General features: G+C 43.3%; 2 protein-coding genes across 3 annotated transcripts in view; one reads left to right on the forward strand and one right to left on the reverse strand.

Moving 5' to 3' along the window:
- LOC126564500 (mannose-P-dolichol utilization defect 1 protein homolog) overlaps nucleotides 1–19,729 on the reverse strand; it is a 161,617-nt gene that overhangs the window by 14,700 nt on the left and 127,188 nt on the right. The window contains exons 2-3 of one of the 2 annotated variants that reach the window (XM_050221562.1): nucleotides 10,725–10,926; nucleotides 9,825–10,371 (exon numbers count right to left, since the gene is read on the reverse strand). The exons of the other annotated variant lie outside the window; for it this stretch is intronic. Coding sequence (XP_050077519.1) covers nucleotides 9,825–10,371; nucleotides 10,725–10,926 — 749 coding nt within the window. The remainder of the gene's footprint in view (nucleotides 1–9,824; nucleotides 10,372–10,724; nucleotides 10,927–19,729) is intronic. 2 annotated transcript variants of the gene reach the window in all.
- LOC126565389 (pickpocket protein 19-like) lies at nucleotides 6,178–6,822 on the forward strand. Its single transcript, XM_050222563.1, has one exon. It carries the CDS (start codon nucleotides 6,178–6,180, stop codon nucleotides 6,820–6,822), a length of 645 nt encoding a protein of 214 aa, XP_050078520.1.

Raw genomic sequence — 19,729 nt, forward strand, 5'->3', positions numbered from 1 at the left:
CCATACTAGCAATACTGGTAGCTAGTACTAGAGTTACTCTAATTTTAGAAGAACACACTAGTTCCTAAGCGTTCAAGATGAAACATTCAAGCAGAGATGCGAAAAGTTTTGAAATTGTCTGTGCTGGTTTAGTGTAAGCTTTGGATATGGTGACGGGAGATGGCTGGTACTCCGATTCATGTAGGACAATCGACTTTGTTGGAACAGTAGCTACTATTTTCAGGTACACGCGGTCAAAAGATTGGAACAACTTGACTTCATATTTATACAAAACCTGACAGATAAATTGATTACTGGTAGAGTGGAATATCTAATGGAATGTACATGAAAAATCAACCCACACATGCTTCCTTTTCTTGAAATATACACAGTTATTGAACTAGCTGGTTTCACAGTGGGCCAAACATATTGCCAAAGACATAACAAAAAGAAAAATCTCTCTTTCCATCACTACAACGTTACAAGACGTCGGACAGTAGCATTGAAACGACTGTCTGCTTATAAGAAAATTAGCTTTTAATATTAAACAAAACTAACAGAATATGTAACAAAAAAAAAAACATTGAAAATAATAAATATTTCGTTAACATTAACTTAACACGTAATATGACTGTTATGGAACGAATATAGATACCTTGCTCTTACGGTGGCCACCCTTTTTATTTAGTTAAATCGTGGCGTGTAACGTGTATACATGTGGTCAGCAACAAGTGGGCAGTTTCGTTTGTTTGATGGCAGTGCAACGATGTTTTTTTTTTTGGTTTGATTACATTGTTATGGAAACAACATACATACACAACACAAACACACGTACGCACACACATACACACACACACACACCACAGGAAACAACATCGATATTTGTAGGTATGTCACAGAACCATCACGAACAGAACAGGGGGTGTACATCCGCCGATACCGAATAAAGAAATCGACCGTATATTGTAGCAGAATAGCATACACAGCGCATTATAGGATCCGCAATCGGTGGGCAAAACCGGAAATTGTACAATAAATGCAAATAGTGTACAATAGTTACAATTCATAAACGAATTACACAAAATACGGTTCCAAACAAGTAAAATTTAAAGCGTAATGTTCAATTGTAAATCCATTCCAAAATATGTTATTGTATATGAATTGGTATTGCGCGCGCGAGTGTGTGTGTGGTTTTAAGATTATTTTGTTGGTTCCATAGGTTTGTTTTCATTTATTTTTACGAGTATATTTGTTTCGTCAGTTGTTATCGATTGATTATTTTTGTTATACAAGATAGAGATGAGATAGAGAAAGCATGCAAAAAAAGAAAAAAGAAAAGAAAAACGGTTTCAACAACATTAACCAGTTGGATAGTTAGAGAATAATGTATATAAATAGTATATATAGCGCATAATAAATATGATTAGTAACACTGTAAGATATTATAAGTTAAATTTTTGGTCAGCCGTCGAGTAGAGTATAAGACTGACAAAGGGAATAAGGAAAGCGAATCGGATAGTAATAAAACAAAGAGACAATATGTGTGGTGCAAGGAGACAAAAAAAACAAAGGAATGAATAAAACACGACAAGATAAAAGAAAGATGTTGGTGCGTTTACGGTTTATACCGTAATTTGTATAAAATTTTATGACAAAAAGTAAAGGACATGCCAAATTGGTTTCGCAACCTCCTTCTATTTAAATTGTACAAAACAAATAATAAGAAAATAAGAAAACAGTTAAAGAAAATAAAGTGCAACAAGAAAAAAATCAATTCATACTAAATGCTCATTTTATCTGCACTTGATTATTGTATTTGTATTGTATTTGAGCACTTTTTTATAGTTTATAGAGTTATTCGAGCTTATAACCATCCATTTTGCGCATTGCAGGACATTTAGCACATCAGGACAGATTGTTTTCCAGGAAGGGGGTTATTTATTTACAGAGACTCAGGACTCACATGAGGAAACACAGAGCACAGTGGAACAAATTAGAGAGAGAAAAAAAACATTTTCCACCATTAAAAATGTTTGTAACAAACACAAATGCGTGGGATTATTCAATAAATAGACACCGAAAAGTACAACAACTGTTGAAGAATGCAGTTGCGCAAACCACCATAATTACTCGATTATCGTACGAATAATATTAGTGGGAAAACAACACACAAAATTAAGATAAAAAACAGAAAAAATACAGAGATAAATCGAAACGATCGATAGGGTGAAAATAGATTGAAAATTAGGAATAGAAAAGAGTGAAAGAGAAGGAAATTGTTTCGAAAGAAAGATTGTTTGCTGTGTTCTTAGTACGTGTTATTTTTCTGTTGTGGATAGTTTGTAAGGAATTGTTGAGGATTTTGTGTACTACCGCTACTACTGCCAGTCGGCAAACGTACCTGAAATTCGTCCCACGGTATCGCACCACATTCATCACAACTTATTGCGGATACCTGCAACCGGAGCGAGGAACCATTTCCCACATTCTGCCGTATCACCTCCACTGTAGTTAATCTGTTGCGAAGTTTGGAACAATATGTTAGTACTGCATACAGCATTCTTTCTCGAAAAGACAACCAACTAACCTAAACGTCACCATCGATACAATGTCTCGCCGCTTTAGACTGCTGCTCTCGGACGGATCGGACGGTGAGGACATGTTCGTCAGGTACGGATCTTCACACACCTCACTGGCCACCTCAATCGGGGCCATCTTGATCGCACTTTCCTGCCCGAACGGATACAGCTTAAACATGGCGTCCATGCAATCCGTCGTCTTCTCCGTATCTTCCAGCACGCGCTGCAGTTCCGAATCAGAGCTTAGATCTGACTGTACCGAAAGCGTATCGCTTATATCGTCCGATGTGCTTGTTTTGAGCGCAGAATCGATCGATGTCATTAGATGCGAAAAGCCCTTCTTCATCGAACTGAGACCCGAATTTATGTCCTTCGAAAAGGATGACGAATCGGTGGCAGTATTGCGTGCCTTCGTTTGCTGTTGCGCTATCAACGTATGTTGGCCCTGGCTCGGGATCGCTACATTCGCGGAACCGACGGTACGGGCTGTTACGATGACCGAAGAGGAGGATGGCGTTTCAACCGAAGCCACGCCCGACGTTGAGGAGGTTGTCGGTATACTTTGTATCTGTACGTTGTGTCTGGAAAGAAAAATAATGGGGATCAGTTTGGACTGGGGGGTAGAGTTTTACAAGGGGTAAAAACAAGCTTCCGCATGTCAAAAATGTCAGCAGCAGTACGACTTGTCGTAAGAAGCAAGTCCATTTTCATAGAACAATTATCACACCAATTACTGGATAGGATTTGGGTCGCTTCTACTACCAGATCGCCCAATTATTAAAAAAAAACTGCATTTATTCATGTGAACAGTGTTGGTAGAAAGCCGTTATTTTGAATTTTTGACATGCGGATGCTGAAAAATCTCCTTTCAGGGGAAAAAACTTGAACTACTGGCCGTACCCATGGGTATTGGGATTGGAAATGTGATGTACTTCCACCGGTGGTTCTGTTGCGATTGGGGAGGGACATTCGGTACTGCTAAAAATGTTAGAATTTCTTGTTTGGTCCATCGAATTTGGCCACCCAGAACCTAAAGCGGGAAAAAGGATGATTTGGATATTGTGTTACGTTAGAGTACAAAACCTTAACTCCACGCGCTCTAAATTGAATGAAACCTCACGAGCCTTACCTAAACTGGCCGAATCCGGTAATACACTCTCGCCATCACCTCCACTCGACTCTTTGCCAGGCGTCTGGGAAGGCATCACGAGCGAAACTTCTACCTGCGGTATCACACAGCCAACAATAATCGATTTTTCCGTATTTGCCTGCAAGTATTCATATGTAATAGTTGACATGGCCCTTAACTTCTATTGCTTGCTCCTTACCGCTTGCAAAATACGCTTTGAATCGAGCGACAGAAAGGTGGCCAACTCGGTCAACTCTTCGGCCAGCCGAAGCAAAAACAGATACTGATAATGATCGATTTGAACACTAACTAGGTTAGACACGTGGGCGATGACGTGCAGATCGGCCGTCCGATTGTCCGTTTCACTGTCTGCCTCGACCGATGGGAATGCTGTGGGTAGTTGCGGTTGAGTCCTTGTTTCAGACCCTTGCACAGAAGCGGTCGAAAACCGTTTGCGCTTCTCATCGTCCACCCCTGTACCACCACCACCACCACCACTCCAATAGCTGCTACCAAGTGGCGTTGACTCTAAATCTAGTGATTGTTTTAAACTGCTCACGGACAGGATGAGACTGCTTTCGCTCGATTTGTTGGAAATCGAATTATTGCTATTATGAATACGCTGCTGCTTGCTAGCATCACCGACAATCGGATCCGGTGCGATCAGGTCCGGTAGTTCATCCGAACGGCCATGCAACCAGATCGTTACCGGTACCGCATCGACGAACGGAATCGCACGGCTAGGACCGATCGAACGGGCACCGTAAAACTCTACCCAAACAGGGTCCAGCTTTAAACACCACACGTCCCTTGGTTCTCGCCACGTTGCATACCGTGTAAGATTGCTAAATGCCGACTGGATACCGTCACCACCATTCAGCAACGTTGCATTCATCCCACCGCCTACATCCGTTGCCGCTATGTGTGACAGTATCCGATCGGTTACAATACACAAATCGCCCGGTTTCGAGGGAAATCCGGATCCAAACACAAGACTACCCTCCTGCAGCGAGGATATCGCTTGTGCTAGATCCGCCCGCGAAGAACCCGTCTCACGGATGTTTGTAAGCGCAAACCTTGACACCTCCACGTGCATTGATTTGGGTCGATCACGCTGCAATGGTGACCCGGGAGCAGCTTCGAAGATTAACCGTGGCATAATGCATTCCACCTTCACGTCCATGTACATTATGTTGGGCTGCTGTTCGGTGTCGGAGGCGCTGGAAGGAGTGGATGGGGAGTTGAGACCGCTGGTGACGTTTTTTGTGCGCAGCAGACTTTCGTGCAAGTTCAGCACGAATGAACTGAGCCACAGCATACTGTCCAGGTGGAAGTGCACTTGTACGGGGTTGATGTGAACAAACGCTTTCGATGGTGGCACTGTTGAGGATGAGGAAAATCGTAATTAATTGTTCTTCTTTTCGATTGTTATTTAAAACTGTTTGGAATGCTTACAAGGAAATACAAAGTCTCCAGGGTAGTAAAAGTAGGTAAATTCTGCATGCAGCGTAGCCATATCGGGCGGCAGTCTATCACGATCGGCTGAAATATTGAGCGTTTATAATGATTAATATTTTTAAATATAATTTGAATTAACAATCTATAACTAGAAACATGTTCCATTATGTATGCATGCAATTGAACCATAAATAGTGACTATTGAACAATCCAAAATACTTACTACGCTAAATACGAAATCAAATGTAAATAGTCAATGCAGGGTTTCACATGTCAGAATTTTAAAATCCTTTGTATATGTTTCTATTATCTAGCCTTCAAGCATAACATTGAAAGTTTTCCAAACCAAAGGCAGTTTTCGGTGACTTCGAAATTATTGTTATAATTTTTTTTAATGATGTAGATGGACCACGAAAAGTAGCTAAAATCTGCGTAAATTTTTTAAAAAAATCAACAATCAAGCGATCCGAATACGGTGGCAAGCCCTAACAGTAGAATATAAATAACAACGGTCCGTATCTTCCTGCCAATTTACGCTAACAGTCTTGCGTTAGAGCAGTATTGCAGAGATTTTTGTACGATTTTTTAAATTCAATATTACATTTGATGAAAAAATTTATTTTTATTGGAAAAAGAAGAAATCGTGCCAGTTTCTTTTCTTCGGTCTCCTGTACTTTGAAATGTTTTTTTAAAAAAACCTGCCTTGAGTAGTAGAGCATTAAATTAGATAATCATGAACATTCAACCATTCAATTGTCTCAACGGTTCTGTTAAATTGTATGGATTGATAAAGAACTATGAATTCTAACAATCAAAACCCTGCAATGACTAAGTAAAGGGTAACAATTAGAACATGATTTGTGCTACAATTTAAACGTAATGTATTATTCATGTCAACATGGTTCACACCAACGATGGTCCCAACAAAATGCTTTGCTCGCACGCACACATCAATCCGGCTTTTCATAGCAAAACCACACGTGCTGCTCATTCGAAGTCGGAACATTTGGCGATTCAATACCGCTTTGAAAAATGTCACTTTTACTACGTGTTGGCCGCGCATTTTATCGCATCCTGGTAGATTACTGCAACAATGCTTCGCTGGCCGGTATCGGTTACATCGTCAACCGCCGGTACCACTGGATGGAGCGACTGTTCTGGATCGTTTGCAGCCTGATTGCGTGGATTTTCGCGGTACAGCTGATACTGGCCTATATGGACCTGTTTCGCAAGGACACTATCAGCATTGCGGTGGAAAACATAGACACACGAACCGATCCGATCGTATTTCCAACCGTCGGTGTCTGCGAGATGGGGTACGTGAAGCAAAGTTACCCACGGTTGGAATCGTTCATCGAAGGTTTGAAGGAGCACAGCGACATGGAGTACAGTTACGACGTGGAAGACTTTATGCTACGAGTCGTCTTTCACAACTTGTACAATGTCGGTACGATTACGAGCTTCTGTGCAATGTACGAGGATTGTGAGGAATGCATCAAATGTCCCAAAGATGGGTACAGTCGTGCTGCGGCTGTAGTGCGGGCGAACTGTAGTGAAATTTTCGCCGAGTGTCGTTGGAACGAACAACCGTTCGATTGTTGTCGTTATTTTAAACCCATCGAAACGACGCTTGGGATGTGCTTTTTGCTCAATTCCGTACATACGGTTGAGAAGTAAGTTTTTGGGGCAATAGAAAAGTAAGCTTTCGTGTCTTTCATATTGTTGGGTTTTTTTCCTCGACAGAAATGGCCAACATTGGTTGCCTTTGGAAATGGACAGTGAGAACCCTGATGGTGATCTCTTCTTGGTTTACAATCGAGCAGCTTCAGTAAGTATTCCATCACAGTATCTCATCAACTATAAGATATCATATGTTTGCCACCATAGACACACATAATGAACGAGGACGACATTCCACACATCTTGCTGCGAAGGTTGCAGTTTCAGCAAACAGTTCCAGGCCACGAGGAGAAGATTTACATCACTCTGCAGAACATCGTAAACGACCCACTCGTACGTTCGGTGGATATCGACGTGAGACGCTGTCTCTTTCCGGACGAACTTCACCAGGGCGCCGGCAACACAAGCTATCGAAGGTATAGCTATAGCGTTTGCGTTACAGAGTGTTTGAAAACGATTCAGCTTCGGGTGTGCAATTGCTACCATCATAATATGCTGCTAACAGGCAAGTTATGTTAGGTCCTCTTGGACTTCATAATGTATCAAATAATCGTAGCATTGCTTTTCGTTTCCCCAAGCAGTTCGCCAAGGGAATGAAAATGGTTCCGCGTGCGATTATGCAGGCCTGCAGTGTCTGGACAACAACAACCTGGTTGCTCCACCAACAAAAATTCTACAACCCTGGTACACAGAAGGATTTCCATGCCACTGCCATCCGTCCTGCACGGAGAGTGAGATTCGAGTCGTCGGACGACATGCGTACAATAATGATGTGGATGAACGATCGGTCAAAGTAAAGCTAATGATCCATCCAACGCAACGATACCGGCGCCAGATCGTGCGCGAAGGCATAGACGTTGTTGTGTCGATCGGCGGAATTCTTGGACTATTTACCGGAGCGAGTATATTGAGCATTGCTGAGTTTTTCTACTTTTTTACGGTACGCTTCGTTAGCTACACGGTGATTGGAGATGTGAATGATACTATGGAGTCGATGAGCATTGAGGATATGGAATCGTCTTCAGAAGAGGATGAGTGAGTTAGGTTTTCAAACTGTTTCAAAAAACAAATGTCTGTATGAATAAAAATGTATGCACGATTCTGGGCACACAACAGTCTACGACTAGGCACACAAATAATACGCTTCGAACAACATCGTGAACATTCACATTCAAGTAAATAAAATTATCGATATAATTAAATAATTGTTAAACGAAGTTAATTCATGAAATCGACGTATGCTCAATCGAAAGTAACAATTGTTTTATTCATTTGGACAATGTTGTTAAAAATGTGTTATTTGCCTTCAATTCGCAGAACATTGCACATCTTGAGTCGCACATCGTTTTCAATACACGGAAGCTTGATTTTTGATCAGATGAACTCTCGAAAAATTCAACTACAAACACCTTACTAATAGGAAGTGTTCATAACCGGGATGCACTACTGTTGCAATGTAGGAAGGTAATGAAACAGCATAACAAACAGTCAAAGAAATAGAATAAACACAGTGTAAAAGAGTTGCTTTGCAAGGCATAGTCACGGTTTTAATACCTTTCTTCCGCTTGTTTTGAGCTTCATTAGTGGTAGCCACCATGAAATGATAAATTGTGTCATACGTGAAGAAGAAAATATATAAATTATTGCATGTCACACACACACACACACGGCACAAAGTTCACTCCTTTCAACAATTGCTAAATATTTCTACAATTCTACGATTCTTCCCTTCACGTGTTCATCCGCATCGAGCTTACCTGCAACAAATTCCTTTGGCATCTGTTTGTTCCCGGACGTCGTCACGCGATACAGTGTAAACTCCTCTATCTTCATCACGACGCAAGCACACATGAGCTTGGCCAGATTGTCTAGGACGTGTTTTTTCATCGGCGAAACGGCACCATGGCTGCTGCCACTGTTCGGTGTACCGGGAACGGATTGGGCTGCCGGTTGTTGGCTACCATTGATTGTTTGGCCCGCCGTACTTGCACCACGCTGATGTCCCATCATTGCAGGTGACGAAGGTGTCGCCGTTTGCTGTTGACCAAAGTGTGTTGTTCTGGAATTGGGGAAGCAGCAAAGTTCGATTCAGCGTGTAAAGTGAGCTCGAATTACCCGGATATGTAGTACACGGCGATAAGGTACCTTTCCAATGATGCATGCTGCGGTGGTCGATTTGGTTGACTTAGATTTAGAATGGCTTCCCTGAAGGTGTTTAGTGATTGCTCTAGCCAAAGAGCGGGTGGTATGCTGGCCTCACGATATCTAGGGCGCGCAAGATAGGAAACAGGCAATATTAGCTGCTAGTGGGAGTTTTTACCGAAAAGTTTTGTTGTTTTGTTTTAACTTATAATAGAGTAAACATTACACTATCGCTAGAATTTGCAAGCAAATTAATTCAAATGCACTCGAAAATAGTTTTCCTAAAGTCCCATCGTGCATAACTCAACTAGCAACTGCCCCGTCAAACGTAACTTTCTCGATTTATTTACCGACAACGCACTGCCCGCAAGGCAGCAAGTTGTGCCAGGGGCTTGTTCGTAAATTAAATTACTGTCTTCTCATTGACATGTGACACTAGAACCCCGCTGTTGGTGCTGTACCGAAACCGAGCCACACCCAATATAGCGGTGGCAAGAGAAGCAAAGAGAACAGAAACATAAAAGCGACTCACTTTGGCCAGTGGGATCGATCGGCTTTCGCCAAGTGGTACGGATAGTAATCGATCTGGAAGCCCTGCACAGAAATCTGCAATGCTCCACCGTCCGTCAGGTTCGGATGGCTGGACCGGCCCACACCAACGTCATCGCACAGGTGAAGATCAATACGCTGGCTGAAGAAATGGTACGACGTTTCCCGCACATCGTAGATGTTGAAGTAACGCTGCGCCGCGGATAGTTGTTGCGTGTCCGGAACCTTTTTCGATTGATCTAGCTGGGCTTGATACTCGGGCAATGTTTCTAGCTTCTTTTGTGCCTTTACCCGCTGTACTACGTTCGTCGATGCTTTAATTAGACCGGTTAGCGAGTCAACGAAATGTAGTGCCGCTTTTAGCTGAGAATCTGTCAGCACCCACAGCAAATCGTCTAGAATCAGTACCAAGCGGCTTGCAACAATGCTACAGTCTGTCAATCGCTTCTTGATCGTGATGCGACACCGAGCTTGATTCGTTAGAAGGCGTAACGGTGTGAGACTTAGGTCTTGAGTGCTGCTAGCCTCGATGCGAACTGTTTGCCAGGATAGTTCCTTGAAGATCAGTATCATGCCACGGGTTGGATCCTTCAGTCTTGTTACGCGCAGATCGCCCAGTAACCATTTGGGCGTCCGGGATTCTACCCGTATACGGGACATTTGTACCGAGGCGGTAAAGGCGGGACTTTTGAGATTGACGTTCACCGTGTTCACCACGATCGTGATACCGTCGATCACTTTGTGTATAAAGCTGTATTTCCCCTGAGGTACGGCGAGGCTGGATAGTCCAGCGGTTGGTGTTCCGCTCCGTGCTATTTCGCATGTTTCTATCGTTATGTTCACCTCATCCAGTGTCTGAAACGAAAAGAACAACGACGTAAATGAACGAGCTTTTTTGTCCTGTGATAGTTTCAGAGAAATACATTGTATTTAACAGCGCTAAATATCAAAATTTGTCCTTTTATGTATCCACTTTTTTGTCGTGTAAAAAATAAAGCTACATTAGTTAGCTACTAAAACTTCCTAAACCTTCTGTCACACGACACACATATGAAATTAATCATCTCACATAATTAGGCAACCGAGGGCTGGATAACAACTCTTGTACATACCCAACAGAAGCTCACTTATTGAGTAATGGTGTCAAACAGGTAAGTCGATACACCACCATTTTATCCATTCTTGTGCTCATCCTTTGTGCCACTTACCAGCATAATCGGTGTGCTTTTCAGCTTGGTCCAGGATATTCGAAACGAAACATGATTGCACCAGGCGGACGTTAGCCGTAACCAGGCCGGCAGCTCCAGCAACTCTGTCAGCACATTTTCGTCCAGCTGCAAGTTCGATAGCTCACCTTCGCCTCGGAACGCGCTCAGGTTTACCTTATCCGGCGATAAGTTCTTCGTGTAACTGCAAGGAAACAAAAAACGTTCACATACATCAGTACAGAACAGTTCAAGAGAGGGAAGTATGAAGCATGAACAACTCGAATCGGAAGCGCTGGGAGGGACAAATAAATAAAGCCCGGAAACGGGATCTGTGGTATGGTGTTGCCTTACTCGCCCCACCTCATATGGAGCGTAGGAATCCTGGGTCAAAATAAAACAAAAATGAAGCGAGAGTTTGGTCGTTCGACAGGCGGAAATGTCAAATAACAGTGCGAAGAAGTGAAGCCGAAGATGAAATTAAATGACACATTCGGCAAAATGCCGGCAAAAACGAGCGCTTGGAGAAATAAAACTCCAGCTTCCCGTCTCCGACTGTGGCACACATAAAATACTAGGCTATCACTACCAACCTTCCCGGGACTTGGAAAAGGTGCAACATGAATGAGGATGTATGGGAACTCTTACTTTCGCCTAAATGTATGCATGACGAAACTGTCGAAAGATCTATATACAGCGAAATGTATGGCCTCTAGCTCTGTGGTTGGCTTCTTCAATTCAGACAGCGTAAACACAAGACACAAAAATGGGAAAGGGAATATTGCCTCCTAGGCAAGGAAGCAAGCGATAAAAAGAACAAACCTAACCATCCTTAACCACCGGTGGATTTGATAGCACGTTACGATTAGGGCCATTACTGGGGTGTGAGTTGGGGATGGCCTCCAGCCAGAGATCCAAATGACAGCCCGTCAGTAAGGGCGAATTTCGCCGACCTGCATTGCCGCAAGCATACGCAGCAACCGTCCGGCAAACTTTGCGTCCCACTGTGACCGTGAGTCTACTAATGGGGGACCTCGGCAATACTATACGCTTGCATAACAGCAAGAAGAAAGAGCGCGTGTTTGTGAGATGAATTCTAATCAGGGCAAATTATTCCGCACCGTTTTATGCTCATTTGCGGCGGAGTCCTTGGAAATTGTGGACACGGGAAGGAAGATGACCTCAGGTCCAATAAAACGAGGTGATAGCAGAAGGTTAAGAGCGCAAAGAGCTGCAGTCAAAAATGTGGCTATTTCGAGGCCTATTTTACATGACCCAAAATGAAGGTTATGGTGTATGGAGTATTGCAATACCACCGCATAACTCACAAATGTTGATACTATTTGAATTATGACGCTTCAGTACTTGAATTCCATTGCGTTTGACTATGTTGATTGCATTTCACTGTTAGCCATGACATTAGTGGTAGTTGAAGATGAAGAAAACCTGGCAAAGAATTCATCAGAGCTGGCTGACGGTCATGTAGTGTCCCCGAGGTGATGAGTTGATAATTTACTTTATTATAAGCGTGAGCACGTGCAAAGTTCACACAAGGAAAAAATATTTTAAGGCTACAAACAATTTCAACAGTGAGCATATGTTCCACAAATTAAGTTCTCAAGGATCACGAGCGCCTCACAATGCAGTCGATTGTGAGCATCAGTTTCACAGAGTGTCATCAATGATCGCACTAAGTTGTAGAGCTCTTGCAACGGTGCTATACATTCATTACTCTAAAGTGATTAGCAGATCGCCGAGAAGATCACGAGACGAGGCTGTCACTTTGCTCAGAAACACTTCAAAAACGGGAAAACAAATTAGCACACTTTTAAATGATATTGCGCAGAACACAATAAGTAGCAAAGAGATTACATTCTCATTAGCATGATGAAGTTGTAATCCTTGCGGTGATGTGATGCAGAATGTTAACTTTTCTTTCACTGCCAACTTCACTGAGCCACAAAGAGCATGAAGTGAAAGGCAAGTGGAAATTAATCGGCATCAAATAAACAAAGTGGAGCTCTTGAAATGTAATCAAAATATGGGTCACATACAGACGGTGTAAGAGGTAGCAAAACTAATTGCAAATTTAGATCTAGTTTGTAGATCAGAGGAAAGATTTTAATCCCCTGGCCAGGATTCCAAGAATTCCCACAACATACAGAGATAGAGTAGGCGAAAAGTGACCAACGCAATTGAATATGCATGGTCCAATTATCCAGCTATCTAGCATCGAGATTAACTACATGTCCGGCTATAATCGCTCCGGTTTAAAACGCCTTCTGGCCATCACTCGGATCAGGTGCAAAAATCGCTTTTACGGTTGTGTAAATCATCATCATAAAGTTCGCTTCGAGAAGCGATAAGGACGAGATTGAGCTCTTCTTTATCTTCCCAGAAAAACTTTTTGCATACCCATGGTACCTCATTATATTTCATTTTCCATCTCCGGCACCGTTATAAGTCAAAAAGACATTACCACCGTCATCACCGATAAATCCCTGCGAAAATGTGCCAGATTTTCACACTCTGCTCCCTCCAGGAAAAAAGAGGCCAGGAATACCGTGAGTTTCATACCATTTTCTACCCAGCGGAGATCTCTGACGTAGCGCGCTGCTGACAATTTAGTTCGGGCCAATTTATCGCTTTGATGACTATAAACAAATTAGATTCCCACCATGCGTAGCTACACGTACCCGAAATGTGACTCCCCGCTCCGACGGTAGACGATCGTTCACTATACAGTGGCCGAAGGAGGATCAAGTAAAGAAGAAGAAAAAGCAACACAATTTTAATGCACCCATGAAGCAGGATGAAAATGGCCAGTCAGTCATTTTTCCCCCCTGGAGGGCTGCTTTGGTTGGCCCCATTTTACAGCGACAAATTAAAACGTCACCGAGACAGGGCGAAACTTTAACCATTTGGCCGCCAACGGTCGCCCTTTACGGTGGCGGCCGCAAGAGCATCCTCATAAGGTTGACCAACAGCTGGCTGGCTGGTTGACACTGGAGGGGGGATGAAGCGAGTAAAATGACCCACTCTCGTGTACAACATTCGCGCCCCCCGAAGCAGCGAAGGGGGCAAAAGTTTATATTGAAATCACCGGCGAACCATCCCGTTTGTTAAAACAATTCGTCCTTCATCTCTGGCAGTGAGGAATAAGCACCGGGACGCACGCACACTTACACACCATTACCCGGGTTTTCTATCCACCCGACGGTAAACTTTAGTAGGAATTCAATTATGCACTGATCCAGTGTCCGTGGCGGCGTGACTTTTACGACCAGACCAGCCCACCAACTATGGACAAATGGATGAAGAAGCAAAGCAGAAGGGCCACGATTCACTCTCGGGACTCCCGGAGTGCCCTATGGCAGAAATAAAAGGGAGTGACTTTCAATTTGCGTCTAACCTTTGCCCTCTTCTTTCACCACATCCCCGAGGCTTGGGGCCCTTTTGGTGACCCGACAGAGACGGAGAATTCTTGTACGTTCCGGACCATTACCATCGTGGGTGCTTCCAACAAGAGGACAGGTTAGAGAAATGGGTGAAGGAATATGGCCGATGAAAGCTTCCAGAGCAATCCAGGCTGATCACAGCAGAATCAGAATAAGTCAATTTTAAATCGCGACATCGTTTGTAAAGCCGGAGCATGCAAGTACAGTAAATGGCCAGTGTGAACCCTTAAACATAATTTAAATTTAAGAATTAATTATTTATTTCCTTTGATGATTGTTCTAGTGCAGCTCAAAAGCTCTTCCGATGGACTTTAAATCGTCGTCCGATATTTATCAATTATAAGAACAATTTTCAGTACAAGTGGCTTCGTAATAAATCATTATTATCGATTACACCAGGAATACTCCATTACAGATGGCAGCTCCAAGAAAAGATATTTTAACTTTTATGTACATTAATTTAAGCCTATGCAACTTCCCATTTCTGATTAACTTTGACTTCGTTCCACTCACAGTTGAATAGGTTTCTATGTACTGTTCAGGCGGTCCGGGCGAGATTTGTTACCGGCTCCTGCCATGTTAAGACTGGTGCCGCTATCGCTTCAATCATCGGACCGGCTAACGCTTAAATCGAATTTAAATAGAGCAGGATTACAGCTAAATATGATAATTCATCTAACTCAAAACCAACAAACGCAAACTCCACCAAGATCTTAAATGACTGTAAATGGAATCCATAATGACTTCAACAAAAAACATATAAAATTTCAATTGATATCTGAATAACTGACCTTACCAAACAGTCGAATAATCCGGTGGTCTGGTGGTTAAAACGATAGCGGCGCTTGATAGTACCGGGGATCAAATAACATTCGAATCGTTCTCCCCGTAGTGATGACTTGACAATCCAAACTACGTAGTATCAATAAGTCTAGTAAGCACTTTCAAGACCGCTATGACCAACGGGTTGTTAAGGTGAGAAAAAGAAATCGTCACTTCCAAAGACGCCTACATTCAACGCCTCCGGAATCAACGAAAACGAGGAAGCTGATCGTCTGGTCAACAGAGGTCGGTTTCGTCCAGCAGAAGCAGACAACATCCTCTCGAGATTCCATCCGCTTTACCAACACCAACTCTGGAACACCACCTAGCACACTCTAGAATCCAGCAACAAAATCCGCCCCATCAAGCACAACACCGCTTTATGCAAACATATCGAATCCAACCACCATCAACGAGTCCTATCCCGACTTCGAATAGGTCCTACACGCTCGATCCATTCCTACATCCTCAACAAATCCAGTCCTGCACTCTGCAGCTTCTGTGGCGTTGACATCACTATCCGACACATCCTCATCATTCTTACGAATCAGCAATTTTTTCAGCAATAATGCAGAAGACGAAGTGCCTCCGCCATCTCTGGATGAGATTGCTAGCGCCACCAACCAGCTTAAAAACAACAAGGCTGCTGGTAGTGATGGACTGGCTGCCGAGCTCTTCAAGATGGGGCCGGACAGGAGAGCGCCAGATCCCTACGCACCACCTGTTTATTGATTTCAAGGCGGCCTACGATACCATAGATCGAAATGAGCTATGGAACATAATGCAGCGGCACCACTTTCCTGGAAATCCGGATCCGGCTGCTAAAGGCCACCATGAATGTGGGTGCAGTGCAGAGTGAGAGTATCGAACGTGTTGTCGGAATCGTTCGAATCTCACAGGAGCTGAGGCAAGGTGACGGACTCTTCTGTCTACTGTTCAATATAGCATTGGAAGGTTTCATGCGAAGCGCAGGGCTAGAAAACGACATCCGTGGCACGATTCTCTACTGGTCTCTTCAATTTCTTGACTTCGCAGATGACATTGACATCGTTGGCAAGACGACAGCGAAGGTGTGTGAGGCGTACACCCGACTCAAACGTGAAGAGCGTGTTAGTCGACGGTCACAACTTCGAGGTGGTAGAGGAGTTCTGTTATCTTGGGACTGTCGTAACTTCGGATAACGATGTCAGCACCGAAATCCGGAGACGCATTGTACAGGGGAATCGTGCCTACTACGGCCTTCACCGTCTGCTGAGATCCAGAAGACTTCGAGACCGCACTAAATGTGAGATATATCGCCCGGTGGTCCTATATGGCCACGAGTCTTGGACCACCCGAGCGGAGGATGCAAACGCCAAGCGTGTTTGAGCGTCGCATCCTCCGGACCATCTTTGGCGGCGTGTTCGAGCATGGAGTGTGGAGGAGAAGGATGAACCGCGAGCTTGCTGATCTATACGGAGAACCGGACATCCTGACGGTAGCAATGACCGGCAGAATTTGATGGCTGGGGCATGTTATGAGGATGCCGGACTCATGCCCCGCCAAGAAGGTATTCTTCAGCGAACCCCAGTTCGGCACGAGGCATCGGGGAGCACAGCGAGTTCGTTGGCTGGATCAGGTGAAGGGAGACCTGTCGGAGTGAGTGAATGAGTGATTGTTACAGGGTTTCGACCCATAAACCCATAACCAATAAAATGGAATTGTATAATGACTAAGGCGAAGTCTACAAGAAGATTACAATATTCCACAATCCATTTGAAAAAAAAAAAAAATAAATCCACTGAGTGATAAATCAATAAAAGTGATATATAAATCCACTGATTCTAAAGTTCCATTATATGGATCGATACCCTGCAAATAATAAAATAAATATTCTTTTTTAGCTAGAATTAACTCTACAAAAACCAAGAAAATTCAAAAGTATTGGGATTGAATTTTGAATTTGTTGTTGAAAAAATAGACTCACAATATACAACATAAAATTGCTCCCACCGCATCAACTATTGAAAGGAAAATATTCACCGATTACTCATACTAAATGTTTGCAGCACATTAACACTTCATATCCTCACATACTATAATAGAAAATGATCGTTTCCTCAATACATACGCTCACGCTTGCTCTACTATGCCGGTCAAGTTTAATGATAAATATTGTACCAGAGCATCATCGGGACTTGGCGGTGTCTCCCAAACCGAACCTCCACACTACTATCGTCACAGCCGAGCGCTATTACCGGGGCGCACCATGCATGAATAATGCTGCTAATGAATAACTGAACGACTTTCAGTTCGTAACACCTTTCGGAAGCTTTTGGGTAGCGGCCGCACAAGGAACGTGTGATCTATCTTATCCGGCCGGATCAGACAATTCATCTATCTTCAATAGTGCACAGTTATCTCTTATCGGTGTGCTTCCGGGTTTGAAATGGTTCGCCTCAGCTCCGAGGTGGAACAAAACTTTGCTGATGGCAGAAACGATTCCGATACGTATATATACATTCGACGGTTAAACTAATAACCAATCCATCCACCAAATACCCCCGAGAGGAAAATGGGACCTAACGTTCGGGTTTTGTGCGTTAGTTCCTGGCTTTCACTGGTAGGCTTTCTCTCTCTCTCTCTCTTCCCTCAGTGTTAATAATCACACTGCACCGGTCAGACCAATATTGATGACACGCGGTACTGCTTACGGTACGTGCTACAGGTTGCCGTACTCAGCATGAGGTTTTCCCGAGGCCCCAGTTGGAAAAGCCGGCCACCAATATTGAAAGGAAATAAATTTCATTCCATTATTAATGTATTCCCATCCCACAGTTTCGACACTACCCAGTGAGTTTGTGTGTGTGTGTGTGTGTGTGTGTAAAATAGAAAGAAAAGCTTGCACGATGAGCTGTAAAGCTAAGCACGTCCGGATGATCGATCCATCTCCATCGCAGTGTAGAAAAGAACCCGCCATAACAGTGGGCATAACGCAGCACACAAAACATGAACGCTAGAGCCCTCTGTGAAGGTCTGCGATGTAAGGACATCTTTCTCATTTACAATCATGCTTCATCTGCAGACGTCCCACGGGACGATGAATCCGATGAAGAAGGTTCGAAATGAAAAGCACACACGGAACCACGGATGCGCACGTGTTCAGTGCCACTATCTGCTATAGAGCTATAGACGCGATAGAGCTTTCCTCCAGCACCAATCATAACTATGCATATGCGCGCGAATCCTCGCGAACTAGCATGATTCCTTCCGCTACATGAGAACGCCTTTTGGAAGGCGAAGAGAATTCGCGTCGTCAGAAGGGCACGTGTCTTGCGTTTTCCGCTTTGCTTTCGCAAGAAATTGCTTCCCCCCCTAATCTAATATTGCGGCACGACAAAACAACGGTACGGAGCTACCGAGGATATCGGAGTTTCAGGTGGAAAGTTGGCAATTTTCTGCAAAACCCGAACGGCTCTCGCCGAATGCTGACTTTTCTCTGGTACGCGAAACGCTTCACAATTCACAACCGTCAATCAATCACAATCGGGCAGGGAAAGGGGGCAAGAAATTTGGAGGGAAAACGAAATGAAAAGAAGCATTAATTACACAATTCCCTCGGTGAACATTTATTCCCTTTCGTGAGGAAAAAAAAATAAATAATCGATCCATATTCAGATACGATTCCTAGATGGATGGTGGTGTGATGGTAATAAATCTGCCCAACAGGAGGCAAGTTTTACGCGCCCGGGTAAAAGAATCCCTAATGGGAGTTAGAGCAACATTTAGCATTTAGCTTGCAAAAAAAAATAATAATAATTGCTTTTCTGCTAAAGCTTGCCAATATCGTGGCAGAATTTTCACACATCACAAGACAAACTTACTCATTCAAACGGAACGTCCTGCTCTGATGGTGCCGGTCGCATATTTAATGGGGATTTCCTGTAATGTGTGTATTCTCTATTCACACTTTGTGTCTCTCAGTCATGCTCATCATCATCATCATCATCGATGCATTCGGTCGGAACAGACCTGAGTGCATTGGGGCCTCGTTGCAGGTGGAGAACGACGACAAGCGGTTCGACAAAGCAAATGTTTAGATTTATTGTGCATCACTTGTGCATTCCCATCAAAGGTAAAGGTGACAAAGCGTGCACAATCGTTGGCGGAGCAGTAGCAGGCGAAAACGTGAGTTATGATAACTGCATGAACAGAAACAATGCTGTAAATGTAAATTTCCTCGCGTTAATGGGGAAAATTATGGCTTATTTTTGGGGTTTAAATTTACGCACATTTTGTTAATAAATTGCGTGCGTGTAATCCAAAGCACTTACTGCTTTGGATTACTTCATTAAATTTGTGGAACTATTGCACCACAGCCAAAAGCATAACAACATGTTGAATGCTGGTGCTTTGAACAGAGTTTCCAGACGTTTTAAAATTTTACCTATTTCTTGTGTAATTATAGTGGTCGTTGTCTAGAGCTCTCAATGCCTTCTCACAGGAATACATACTTGTAATAAATACACAACAGCTGCATACCATCAGATCACTTGAAATCAAATTTCAATACAAAATAATATAAATCAACGCAACAGGTACCGAGGCAATAGTAGGCAAAATGATCAATAAAGGAAGTGCAACACTTGAACAGGTAATTCATCAAATTATTGTTAGGGCTGATCTTGACATCGGCTGTTTCATGTACAAGAAGGAAGACAGGCTATAGTGCAGCAACTAAAGCGATAT

Source organism: Anopheles maculipalpis, chromosome 3RL (genome assembly GCF_943734695.1).
Source record: "Anopheles maculipalpis chromosome 3RL, idAnoMacuDA_375_x, whole genome shotgun sequence".
NCBI classification, from domain to species: domain Eukaryota; kingdom Metazoa; phylum Arthropoda; class Insecta; order Diptera; family Culicidae; genus Anopheles; species Anopheles maculipalpis.